The 12,758-nt window shown below is 33.9% G+C and overlaps 1 protein-coding gene across 1 annotated transcript; it reads left to right on the top strand.

The window, feature by feature from the left end:
* The first annotated feature begins 287 nt into the window (after positions 1-287).
* Positions 288-12,627, top strand: Uev1A (Ubiquitin-conjugating enzyme variant 1A). The gene is made up of 4 exons (XM_046609975.2): positions 288-541; positions 3,310-3,452; positions 10,337-10,462; positions 12,212-12,627. Exons 1-4 carry the CDS (start codon positions 517-519, stop codon positions 12,350-12,352), a joined length of 435 nt encoding a protein of 144 aa, XP_046465931.1. The 5' UTR covers positions 288-516; the 3' UTR covers positions 12,353-12,627.
* The last annotated feature ends 131 nt before the right edge of the window (positions 12,628-12,758 follow it).

Raw genomic sequence — 12,758 nt, 5'->3', positions numbered from 1 at the left:
ACCAAAGTGTAACAAAAGTCTAGTGACATTTGTAAAACAAACAGCGCCATCCGACGTCACGTCCGCTAAAACAAACGCGCAAGTGTACACTCCCCACGAAAGTGTAGAAAGTGTAGCTAGCACGAACAAACCTAGTATCTAGTATCTGGAAATCATCGTGGAATGCTGTCAACGTCACAGGTGAGTGAAGTAATGCCATCTACAGTTCTGTAGCATCACCAATACATATGGACAAAATGTCGGCCCAGATAATGATAGTAAGCTCGCCTATCACCACTTGCCACATAACCAACGTAATTAGACAACCTCCCGGAGGTTGCCCGAAGTTTTGCGACGTGAGTTTACTTTGAAATTGAGAGCTTGATTTTTGTCAGCCTCCGGTATAGGTAATGGAAGGTTTTGTCGTGAGATTATCGTAAGAAAAGCAATACTCAATATTACGTGGTTATATCGCTAAAATATTACTGTACACCGTAGTAAAACCAACATTTATCAAGCCGCACAAATTTTGAGATCATGGCGGTACCCACGGCCGGTGTTGGTCAGTATTAATCGTGGTATTAACCACACGTATTTTCGTGATTCATTATTCATACTTGTACATTTTCAATGATCTCCCTGACCATTCTAGAGTCTCACGAACTATCCAATAATCATATTCCCACCTGAAACCAATTACTAATTCCACAATAATGAGTACTAGTCACCTGACAGATCACGTTTTTTCCCTGTCCCCTAATTGCATATCGTTCCTTAGTTCGTAAGTAACCATAGTCGAATGAAGAATATACATAATTTTGCATTTGCGTCTATTTGACGACCCCCTTTCTCATACTTTACCAGTTCAACCCGTCAAATTGTTTAGATCTGTCTTCTCTATGTGTCGTCGTAGTTGACGTATATCTCCGACGTCAAGAATCCACATCGTTGGTATCCACCAAAATGCATCAAACATCTTCCGCTCCATTACACATGTTTTCATTATTTTGTGGTCTAGTATCGTAAACTGCAAGCATTAGTGTTGTAACGTTACCTTTTAGTTGTTCCATATTTGGAAATAACCAAATGTCTTATTTCCTTGATCTTAATCACCGATTCTCCTTATACTTTTCTGATATGCTTTTTAATTTCAGACAAATGTTAGGTATTATCTGATATTTAAAATATGTTATTAATGACGTGCCTAACATTTTCATGTATTTTTGAGCTATAGAAAACGTAGTGGCACACAGTGGCCTTCCGTCCAGTTTTATTTTTTATGGATATGTTTGTTTTTGTATGAAACTAGATCAGAGTATAGGAAATGGCATGTCCTAGTTCCCAGTATGCTTGACTAATTAAATTTTAATTGCATTACAATTTTGCACAATTATTTATCTAGCAACTAAGCTACAAATGCTACAATCTGTACCCACATCATTTACCATCGACGATATCGTTTTCATTTATACAACATTGTCAATTCAACTGGTGGAGAATAATGTATAAAAATTTCTATATAATAAAAGTTGTCTAACTTTTAAATTATTCTAAATTTCGTTTGTTTTAATTGTAATATAAGGCGGTAATTTGTACAGAGTTGTAAATGAAAAGCTCAATTGATCATGTAGAAACTAAAATAGTACAAACCATTAGAGCCTGTATATAACTGATTATCTTTCAGGATTAATTACTTGCAAATGACGCTATCAAATTCAGTAAAATTTATATATAGAACTAAATGTATCTTACTTAAACTTCTTCCAAAATTTTTAAGTCATTGTCTTATAAACGACTAAACATCCAATGATCTTGCAGACGCATTTCTTGTATCATCTACTCAAAAATCAATACATATAAAAATCTAAAATGTCTTAAATGGTGCAATTGAAGTTAATCAATGTGAGTGTAATAAACACAATCGCCCCTAAGGGGCCTGAAGTTTCGAGGATTTATTAAAACAAATATACAACCAACTTTTCGACACCAACTTGCTTGACCAACTTTTAGAAAAATTATATCACATATTTTTCTATGTGTACTAATTTTCGAAAAAATTGTCTTACTAACTGAAGAAGTTTTGTAAAACAATTACCCTTGTATAAGCCCAGTATTATATACGTTATGAAAATGGTCAGAAATTGAGAAAATTTCATTTCGACACAAAAGAGTTTGAAAACTGGAAATTTAAATTACACCGAAAAAATCGATCAATCACGATAATCAACAGTTTCAGAAAGATAAAGTTTGAAGTTTAAAGTCAGAAGCTTAGAATTTTGTAAGACAACTTTAGAGTTGCTCGGTAACTAGAGCCAGTAATTTATCTTTAATGAACCATAGAGAATTCATTTTTTCATGAACAAAATGAACTATGTATGTATGATTTGAGATAAATAAATTTTATCATATGTTTTCTCCCTTATGTTGCAGCACAGCGAGTTATCTATAGTTAACCTTGTAACATGTCTTGCCGGATTATTAAGTAACTAAAACATCCGACAGCGTTGGTTAATAAGGTAAACAATAGGTATCTCGTTACTCTGCAACGTAAGCAACACAATGCTCAGTACGCTTTTGGTGGTGAAAAAACTATGGAGTTAGCAATTAGGTTATTCTACCTGACATTTGCTACATATTTCTATGTGAAAATTACGATTTCACTGAAATTCACCTCGATTAACTTTACTTGCATGTTTTTTGCATGTTAAAAAAATAGCTATATTGTAACTTGAAAATTTCAAAAATACGATGTACAATGTGCTCTGACAATAGTGCCGCTTCCCCTGTTTTGAGCTCGAGTGCTTCCCTCACTCATGGCCAAGCTCTTCGACTTTTACAAAAGTACCCTATGCTAAGTGCTTTGTGACAGTATTGAAAGAGAGTGATTGAAATGTTTTTGTCACTGCTTCACATCAAGAGTGAGGGTACTGCTTTTTTTTGCAAATTTATTCCCTATCACCGGTATTATTGAAACAGCGAGCTGTACTTGTTTCACAACTGCAGTGACTACATTTTTCTATAACTGAAAGTTAATGATTCACATTTGACCCTAATCTTGTTATGTTGACTTAACACCAATTTCAACCCGATCTCGTTATTCATAATTTTAGCTTCCAACTGTTTTTCTAATAAAACGATATACAACTTTGCGTAGTGTTACTGGAAATTCTTAAATATTCCCATGAAGATTTGTGAATATGTAGTGATGCTAAGATTTATTAATCCTCAGTTACATAAACACCAATAAGAGGATGTAAATATCTTACTGTGTAATGATTTACTGTAAATGCGAATTTGTCAGCCTCAACGAGCTATCGCCTTATGTTTCAGTTGTCCCTAGAAATTTCCGCTTACTCGAGGAGCTAGAACAAGGGCAAAAAGGTGTTGGCGATGGAACTATTAGTTGGGGTTTAGAGAACGACGATGATATGACCTTAACACATTGGACTGGAATGATAATTGGACCACCAAGAGTGAGTGGACATTGATTAGTGATAATTTGTTAGTCAACGGGAGAACATTTTTGAAGCAAAAAACTCTGTGACTGATAATAAGAATTTACCTGCAGGATAATAGATATGTTACAATCCAATAAGTTGCGGTATTAAAAGCCAACCATACCTGCTTCTTTTCGCAATTGTAGATCAAATAGCAAATGGCATTTTACACCAAACGAGATGGCAGCTAAAACAGCTCAAGTATAATTTCACTTCCAACTAAATTCCAATAACTGATAATTTAAACTACGAAAATCTCTTGCATGTGCGCATACAGTAATGTTCCGTAATAGTCAACCCCTCAACAGTCAACTCACACTTCTTCTCACAGGTCTCCGAAATCGGCCACTGATGCTCTCCTTCCATAGTACGCTTATAAAAATATGCGCACAACTGAATTTCGTAGCAGTCAAGTGTATGGCAGTTACAAAACTTAAAAAATAATAACGTAACCTACACGAAGTAATCAAATTAATACAGGTGCTGCATAACCTGAAACAAATCATGAATGTTCACTTCTTTCAAGTTTTGAATCTGCCTGAAAAAAAAAATTCACAGATATCAAATTTAGTTGATAAGTATGTTCCTAAAGTTACTATTAGGCCATACTCTTCCCCTAAGTGGTTCTCTGTCAAACTTATTAATTCGCTTGGAGAGAAACAGAAGTATTACAGGCTGTATAAGATGTTTGATTCCCAATATTATTAAAAGTTATTTAAAGAAAAGCGATCCTTGCGTAAGATGATATGTGCTCATGATGAAAATATTCACATCCGTAACATCGAGGATGAGAATGAACAGAGAATGACTCTGTTGTTGGTGACCTTTAGTATTTTTTTCATTCTTATCAACTCGATTGATAACAGTCAGTCCTTGCCCTCCTTAATGTGTTATGGTACTGAAGTTGCCAAAGAGGGGCATGAAATTGTCGAGCTATTCGAGAATTTCATGCTAAAAAGTTTGGTAATGTTTATTTTATAAGTAATCTCTCATCTACAAATTGTAATTTTTATCATCCTAATTGTTTCAATACTCTCCAGTTTAATGAATGTGAGGTGTTAAAGACTATTTCTGACGTAAATGGAACTTCCTGTGCGGGCCTAGATGGGGTTCACCCATTATTAGTCGAAAGGTGTGCATCTTTATTTATCCCTATCCTAATACGAGTTTTTAACTTGTCTTTGGTGCTTGGGTTTTTTCTAGTCTGTTGGATGCAGTGCTTTGTCACGCCACTGTTCAGAGGGAGAATCGCTAACAATTATCGGCCTATTAGTAAATGTAATATATTCTGTAAGCTATTCGATAATTTAGTTTAGAGTTACAATCATTTACACCGTTTTTCCATAAATTTATTATGCCTGAGTAGCTTGGATTTTCGTCCGGGCGTTCCACAGCAATAAATCTTGGTATCCACACTGACTACATTACCTTCAGTTTATATGATGGTAATACAGTTGACTCTGGTTACACTGACCTCACCACCACTTTTGATGTTTTTAACAAGGAATTACTTGTGAGGAAGCTTGCAGCTTGCAGTATAGCAGGGTCGTTTCTCCACTGGGTCGAATAATTTCTTAGTGATAGGGTTCAGTTTGCTAAAGTTTTAAACTTTACATCCTCAGCTATTCTGGTTACTTCTGGAGTAGGGCAACGTACACACCTGGGTCCTCTGTTATTCCTTATCTACAGTGATATTAACCTGATTTTTAAGTCTGTCAAATTCCCATACTTTGCTGATGAGGGCAAGATTCTTAGGGTCATTGCAAATCCTAACGACAGGATTCTCATGCAGGAACTAAACCGCATGTTCTATTGGTTTGGCCGTAATGGGTTAATTTGCAATGTTGATAAATGTTTTGTCTTACATTTGGCAAACACTTGTCAACTTCTGACATAAGCTATTATAAACTCGGCAATTCGACTTTGAAGCAGGTGAAAGAAGCGAAGGACCTGGGGGCTTACTTTGACAGTAGAATGACATTTAATAAATATCTTGACTACGTTGTCTCCAAATCTGTTAGGAAGATCAACATCGTCAAGCGATTATTTGTATTGGTCAAAAATGATATTACCTTCCTTACCCTATAGTATTTGTTCATCTTTCCCGGTTTGTTTTATTGTCGAGTTATCTGGAGGCCCTTGGCCTGCACTGTTATCAATAAACTTGAGAAACTAAATCATTATTTTTGTGATTTGTGGCCTATAGGATCGGGAAGTACCATGCATTTTTGAGATCATGACTATAGTAACACTGTATTTTTTGTTTTCAAAATTTTGAATAATAATATTGATTGTAGCGAAGTATTACGTAAGTTCTGTTTCTTCGTTCTAAATCGTCTATTGCGACACAACAATTTGTATTTCTACTCTAATTACAATCATGATTCTCGCTTGTCTATTTATACGCTTTCTTTGCTGTGTACAATAATGTTGATTGGCTGGAGGTAATTCTACTTTGTTTCCCTCTCTCATCAATCCCAAAAACTGTTTTTGTATAAGTAATGATTGCAAATGTATTATTTTTTTGTTTATTATTTTCAGTTTTCTCTTCCATATACCACCACATAACTGTTTTTGTTTCCGTTTTGTACTAATGTAAAAGGGTGCTGTTGTCTGAATCGAACAGTATTTATTCCGAGAGTACAATAAAAAGTTATCATAGGACTAAATAATTTTTTAACGTAAAGTCGTACTTATGCGTGCACTTTGTAATTGAAAATCAGCATGTGGTTGTATATATTGGGTCAAACTGAATTACTATTCTTTCGCCCAATCAGCAGCTTTCAAAATTCGTAAATTAAATTTACGCTGGTAATATCGTTTTTAATAATTGCAAGAATGCTTAAATTACAAATGTGATTATGCGTGCAGTCCCAATTTCCATGTATCCAGATGATTTCTTGACTGCAGCTACGCTTTCTTTGGGTGATACATCTTTGTTTTCATCAGTCTCATTCTCCTTATATTCTTCCACGTTTATCTCTTCGGCAGCCATGTCATCAGTAATTTCCCCCAACATGCTGTTTATAATTTTGGTGTCAGTTGAACATGGCCATCCTGGCTCTGCTGCATCTTCATTTAGCCATGTGTGTTCTCGATAGAATAGCCTTCGTAATCACAGACCATGTTTGGCATACTCATATGAGTTCCTCACCGTCAAATAAGGCAGAATTATCTGAAGAATCTCTTTTATCAGTAAGTTAGGAAAACATCTCTATACCTCTCTGGGAAAAGATCTCGGTCCATCCAGGTATTTTTGTGACCGTTTTAAATAAAGAGAAACTTTGTGGGATCCACTTGCATTGGCACACACCATTATAATAACACGATCCTATATCACCTTACACCCTGGAGCAGATATCTCAAATTGTCCTGCCAATGTCTAAGGTGGTACGGTTTTCCACAAGAGACCAGTCTCATCTGCGTTGTAGACGTGATCAAGACAATACTCGTTTTTTAATAGAAATGTAGAAAAAGACTCAATAAGCTCCTGAGTGCTAGCAGAATCAGCTGATAGGTGTTCCCCTTGCATCGTGTAACTACGAATGCCATGATGTTTGTTAAAGCGATCAAGCCAACCGTTATTTATCTTGAACTTATATTCTGCGCCAAAAATTTGTTGGTGGTATATTAAAGCTTTTTCAGTTAGAATCTCCTATAAGACAGGTTGGCCTAAGGTTCTCTGTTGCACGAACCATTCGTAAATTGCTTTTTCGAAACCACTATTTTCGAAGTTTGAGATTTTCTTCTTCGTTATACGTCCATGCTGCTCTTGAAGGAAGCGGTGCTGGTGATTTATGTTTTTTCTATTTTTTTTTTATTTTTGTCACAATCAATCTTTTGATACCGTAATCACGCGCTATCTTATGGCCCGACTCACCAGTATTCAACCAATTAATAATTTTTCTTGCTCATCCATGGTCAGCCTTCTTCTTTTCTTTTGTTTCCAAAAATTATTGGCTATATTGGGATTAAAGGACCTCCGTGTGAGGTTTTTCGAGAGGTTTTTAATAAACTGGAACTGCAATTTTAAACAGACAGTGGAAAAATATGTATTCAAAGTTATTCAGTATTAATACAAGTGTTCATCTGGGTTGAGTGAAAAAGATAGAAACTAGAAGTGTGTTCTCATATAGATGTGTAAAATGTGGCGTGATCTTTGCATGAAAATTTTATTCTTTTTCAAGGACTCATAGTTCGAGAAAAAGTAACAAAGTGAGATTACATTGGATAAGGTTCATTTTTCCTACAGACTGTAATATACTTTTGATATTTCCCAAATACCTCGGACGGAGCCACAGTTTGGTATAATAGCAAAAAATACAAATTAATCAACTTACTTTCAATTATTTATATTCTTCCACGATCATACTTTTTTATTTGCATTTGACCACTCGCTGCAGTGGGTATGTAAATATGGATGTGTATATGTTCGGCGTGACTTGGCGTTTGGTTTCTGTAGTCAGTGGCGCGTCGGGGGCTTACTAGACTGTGTGTATGTGAGAATTTCGACTATTGGGGTGGATATGCAAACTATTGAGGGGCTTGAAGGCCCCAATGAGTTGACTATTGTGAGGCATTACTGTGTATCAAAATGGAATAAATATGGTTGGTTACTTGTGGAAAAAAAACGCAAATCCTCTAAATAACAATTAACGGTTCTTTGTATAAGCACAATATTGAAACTTGTTGGCAAGTGTGCATATAATACATAGGGTAAACTACCTATGCCAGTATGGATGTACACGGCTGTCTGTTTGGCTTGATGTACACATGATATATCTTATTCGCAAAATAAACTTTATTACACAGTGAAGACTAAAATATGCGTAGGTATTGCATCGTGTGTACTCCACTTGCCAACAAGTGCCAATGTTGTGCTTATGCGACAAACTATTAATTGTAAGTTAAGATGCACATGAAAAACAAATTCAGAACCAGGTGATGAAAAATACACGTCAATGTGATAAGAATGGTCAGGTGGTATAGTGGGCTAAGTCTGCAGCGAAGCAAACATAAATGCCAGGTTTGATTCTCGTTTTTTGAATTTTTCTAGTTGGCTAAAATTTTTGAATTTACCACCTACATATATAAATAACGTGATAATTTCATAACTGTTAGTACTTTTCGAAAATTTGTTTCTTGGATAAATTTCAGAATACATTGGAATTAAACAAGTTAAATTTTTGGCAATTGTTGACTATATTCTCATGTTGAGTGGAAATTTTTTTTATGCTAAAGTTATAATCCAGCGGTATTCAATTATACCATATTATTATACTTTATGTATGAAGTTGTAACAATACAGCTTCGACTGACATATTACTGACAATTAATCACTCATTAATCTGTCCATGTGAAGGTGAATCAAAACTTATGCATTGGTCAATTTTTTAAAGGGCAATACTTCTCTCACAGAATGAGCTAAAAAATGTTTAAAACAAAAAAAGAGATAATGGAAATCACAAAGCAAATTCATGTTGAAATCAACATGAATTGCGACAGTGAAAATACCTAGGTAAACGTAAGAGAGATGTATTAATTAATACGAATTTTTTTTCTCGTCATGTTAATGTCTGAATTCATGAGACACCATTGCGTTTAATTGTTTACAGCTCATTGGCATGTAAATCAATATTCACAATCACGTTTTAAAAAGAACTTTTTTTCTTTTTTTTTTCCTGATGCTATATTCTGGTATTAATGAACTTTAATTCTTGGCAAATGCACTCATACTGGATAGGCAAATTTCTATGAACATATATATTGCTTAGAAGAAATGAATAGCCAACTCAAAGCATTGTTTTAAACGTGAATGATAAGGTACTATGATAGGGTTAAAAATTTGGGTTTCTTATTTCAAAGTATATCACTTAAGCTGTTATTTGAATTAAATAAAAATACTTTTGGCTCTACTGTGGATGCTGTGTTCTCTAAATTTGAATAACTACATAAATTTCTCGTGTTTCACCAAAATTCTTTTTATGGCTTATTCTATCAAAAACTGCTGAAGAAATATCAATTTTTAGAAATTAGTAAGCTTGATAGAGCCATCCACTCCTTCGAAGTCATTCTAACATGTCAAATTTAATGTCAATCTTGTAAAGTGAAAAATGTATTCGTATCATGGCGTTGTCAAATATGAAAAAACAAAATATTTCTTAGTTTTAAGATGGATTAAATCTGAGCTGCATTACCAAAAAGTTTAATTGCAAATTTAACCTCAAACTTTAAATTAAAACCAAAAAACAACTTTTGTAATTGAGCAACCGACAATGAGAAAGTAAATACAGAATGTTTGCATAAGCTCATGGCATGGAATCTAGAAAATACCCTTAGCAAATTGTGTATAAGACTTGCTGTACATACAAAAGGTATTTTATAACTCGCTTAGCTTTCAGAACATTATGAGAATCTAGATGTGAAAGTACAAGAGTTACGACCAGTTAAAAGTCGTTGAAGATTTACAAAATTAATATCGAATTCAGAAAGGTATCGCACCCACCCTAAAGGTGTATATTTTTTATAAATTTAACCTTCAGAGAGCTGGTCTGGCTCTTTTTGGAGTCAGCAGTTAACGAGGAAACTGTAGTAAATATGCCTAAATCATACCTCTTAAAAAATATCGAACTTCAAGGGGAAAATTTCAGCTCTCTAAAGGTTAATACACCCAATAGTAAATATCATGAAAGGTGGAGTAAAACTACAACCGTAGTACACAAATTTTAATCCAACTCGCAAGCCTGACCCGCAATATACATTTTAAAAATAATACTCCGCTCTTCTGCACCACACAGTGGTGATCCCCTTTAAATAATGGTCATAGATACAAAAGTGAATTGCAACATTCTTTTTTTCAGACACCTTATGAAAATAGAATGTATAGTTTAAAAATTGACTGTGGTCAAAGATATCCGGACGATGCGCCTACTGTAAGATTCTTAAGTCGAATCAACATGAACTGTATTAACAGTACTACTGGTGCAGTAAGTATTCATTCTCAAACTAACCACATACTTTTAGAATTTAGAAATCGTACTCTGTTTGTTGGATGGGTTTCAAAGTAATGCACTCACAATCAGAGTAGAGACCAATGAAGCTCTCTCGATTCGTTGGTGTTCTGTATTTTTACGGTAATTTCATTTATTTATAAAAAGAGTGTTTTATGTTTTCGCTTGAAATATGTACTTCAACTTTGATATATCGAATAATAAAACAGTGGTTACTTTGTTTCACTACCATCGTCTTTTCTTACAAAGTAGCACAAATAAATAACTAAACTGCTTGTTACTTTATTGTGATTCTGAAATACTAAAAATGAAGATTTGAAATTTTTACACATACAAGTAAAGTTTGTTTGTGTATGCGTACTGATGTATTTTCAGTTTTCCAGCTTAGTACAAACATTGCAATTTGAGAATTTGTAAGATATGTATAATAATTCTAAAATATGTTTCATACTGAAACATTAAACGAGCATTTTTTACTGAATTTAATTACACTATCAAACACTACTTTATTTCACTCAAATTATCTTAACTTTTTATTATGTTAATATCAGTTTTCTAACCACAGAAGGGTGTAATATTCATTAACTATTCAAATTGACAATGACATATTGACTCCCGAGAACACCTTTTACAAAGTTTTTCTCGTCAAATTTTATCTAGTTTTCATTAAATATTAATACAACTTTAGAAAACTACAAAATGCAAGTTTTTCTCAGTTTTTAGTTCAAACATCGATGAAATTGCAAACAAATTCTATTTTTGAGACTGATTGTGAGTTCAATATGTTTCATATTTAAAGTAGGAAACATTGTGACTATATTGTATTTCTAATAATTACTTGAAAAAAATCTTTTTTTTTTTTGTACATACTTTCGCAAAATATACCTTGGCTGGAAATTTTTTAGTATTGGAAACCAAGAAATCAAATTTTGGATCTGGGATCACATTCCTCAGCTTCGAAGAATAAGCATTTGTCACATTTTACAAGTAATTGTTATCGCTAAACCAGTTTCAAATTCGTATTTCTGTCACAATTAAGTTGAAAAATATAATATTTGGTAGATCTTTTTGCATATTATTAAAGGAAGTTGAAAAAATCAGCCTGTTATAGGATATAGGCATGAATTGATGTAACATTTGGTAGGAAATGACCTTGATAATTTGCGGTATTCGTAAACTGACAACTACTTTGCGACGTGAAAGAAAATGGTAGCTGGAGCAAGTCAAATAAAATTATTCATTTAGTTCGTGAAATTGACTCGTGCATATGTATCGATGCATATAGCATAAAAACTCGCCTGAATTTTACCGTGGATCGCCTCTGCTCGATAAATGTCAAAGATTGGAAGTATATTTACATGGTTTTAAGTTCAAACACTTCAAATGCTACATGATTGATAATGTATCTGAAGTTCCAGTCGATCAAGTTTGATGGAAAATTCAAATTGATGCTAACACTGCCATTAGATGATAAATTTATGAATAGTGAATGTCTGAGCGAAAGTAACCTGGGTTGCTATTTGAAAGTGCAAAATGGTGAAATATTGCATTGAAAATTGCATTGATTTGTTGTTGTATTATTCAAATTCATTTGGATCAAGCTTGATCGACCTAAACTTCAGACACATGATTTATATTACCTCTTTAAATAAGATGACACATGTTTTGTAATTACCAAAAATCTTTAACTCGAAATTTTATGAAATTCAAATATTATTGTGACAGGTTGATAATCGCAGTGTACCAGTACTTGCAAAGTGGCAACGAGAATACACAATCAAGACTGTACTACAAGAACTTCGACGTCTTATGACACTTAAGGAAAACATGAAACTTTCTCAACCACCGGAAGGCAGTACCTTTTAGCTTAACCAAGCGCATGCTGTTGTCTCTCCCTTTACCGGTAGTACAAGGCAGGCCTTATTAAGTTATAAAAGAGCCCTGCTCTTGGTAATCCCTGGTGAAGTTTATTCAAATGGTACATATTTGCTTGTAAAGATGATATCAGATTCGGATCTTTTTTTTTTTTTTTTTAAATTTAAATTTAAACTAAGTAATATTAGTAATTATAATACTAATCTTAATAATGATGATGGTAGCAGTTATTGTTTTTAGCCATCGAATAAACCTTATCAATCAGACTTGTATGGTATTTCTTTATATTTGTAGGCGGTAAGTAGCCGGGTTGTATTATTGTTTCCATAACAATTTTATTGTCTTCTCGTCGCCGTTACAATTCTTTATATTTCCTTCCGCAAAGAGGAAAACATAG

This window comes from Neodiprion pinetum, chromosome 2, assembly GCF_021155775.2.
Source record: "Neodiprion pinetum isolate iyNeoPine1 chromosome 2, iyNeoPine1.2, whole genome shotgun sequence".
NCBI lineage: Eukaryota > Metazoa > Arthropoda > Insecta > Hymenoptera > Diprionidae > Neodiprion > Neodiprion pinetum.
This window is presented reverse-complemented; position numbering and strand designations above follow the sequence as displayed.

Excerpts from the sequence above, each read along its gene's own strand:
- Uev1A (XM_046609975.2), top strand. The coding sequence starts at position 517 with ATGGCGGTACCCACGGCCGGTGTTG. Across the intron at positions 3,453-10,336 it reads TGATAATTGGACCACCAAGA|ACACCTTATGAAAATAGAAT; the intron begins GTGAGTGGACAT and ends TCTTTTTTTCAG. Across the intron at positions 10,463-12,211 it reads TTAACAGTACTACTGGTGCA|GTTGATAATCGCAGTGTACC; the intron begins GTAAGTATTCAT and ends TTATTGTGACAG.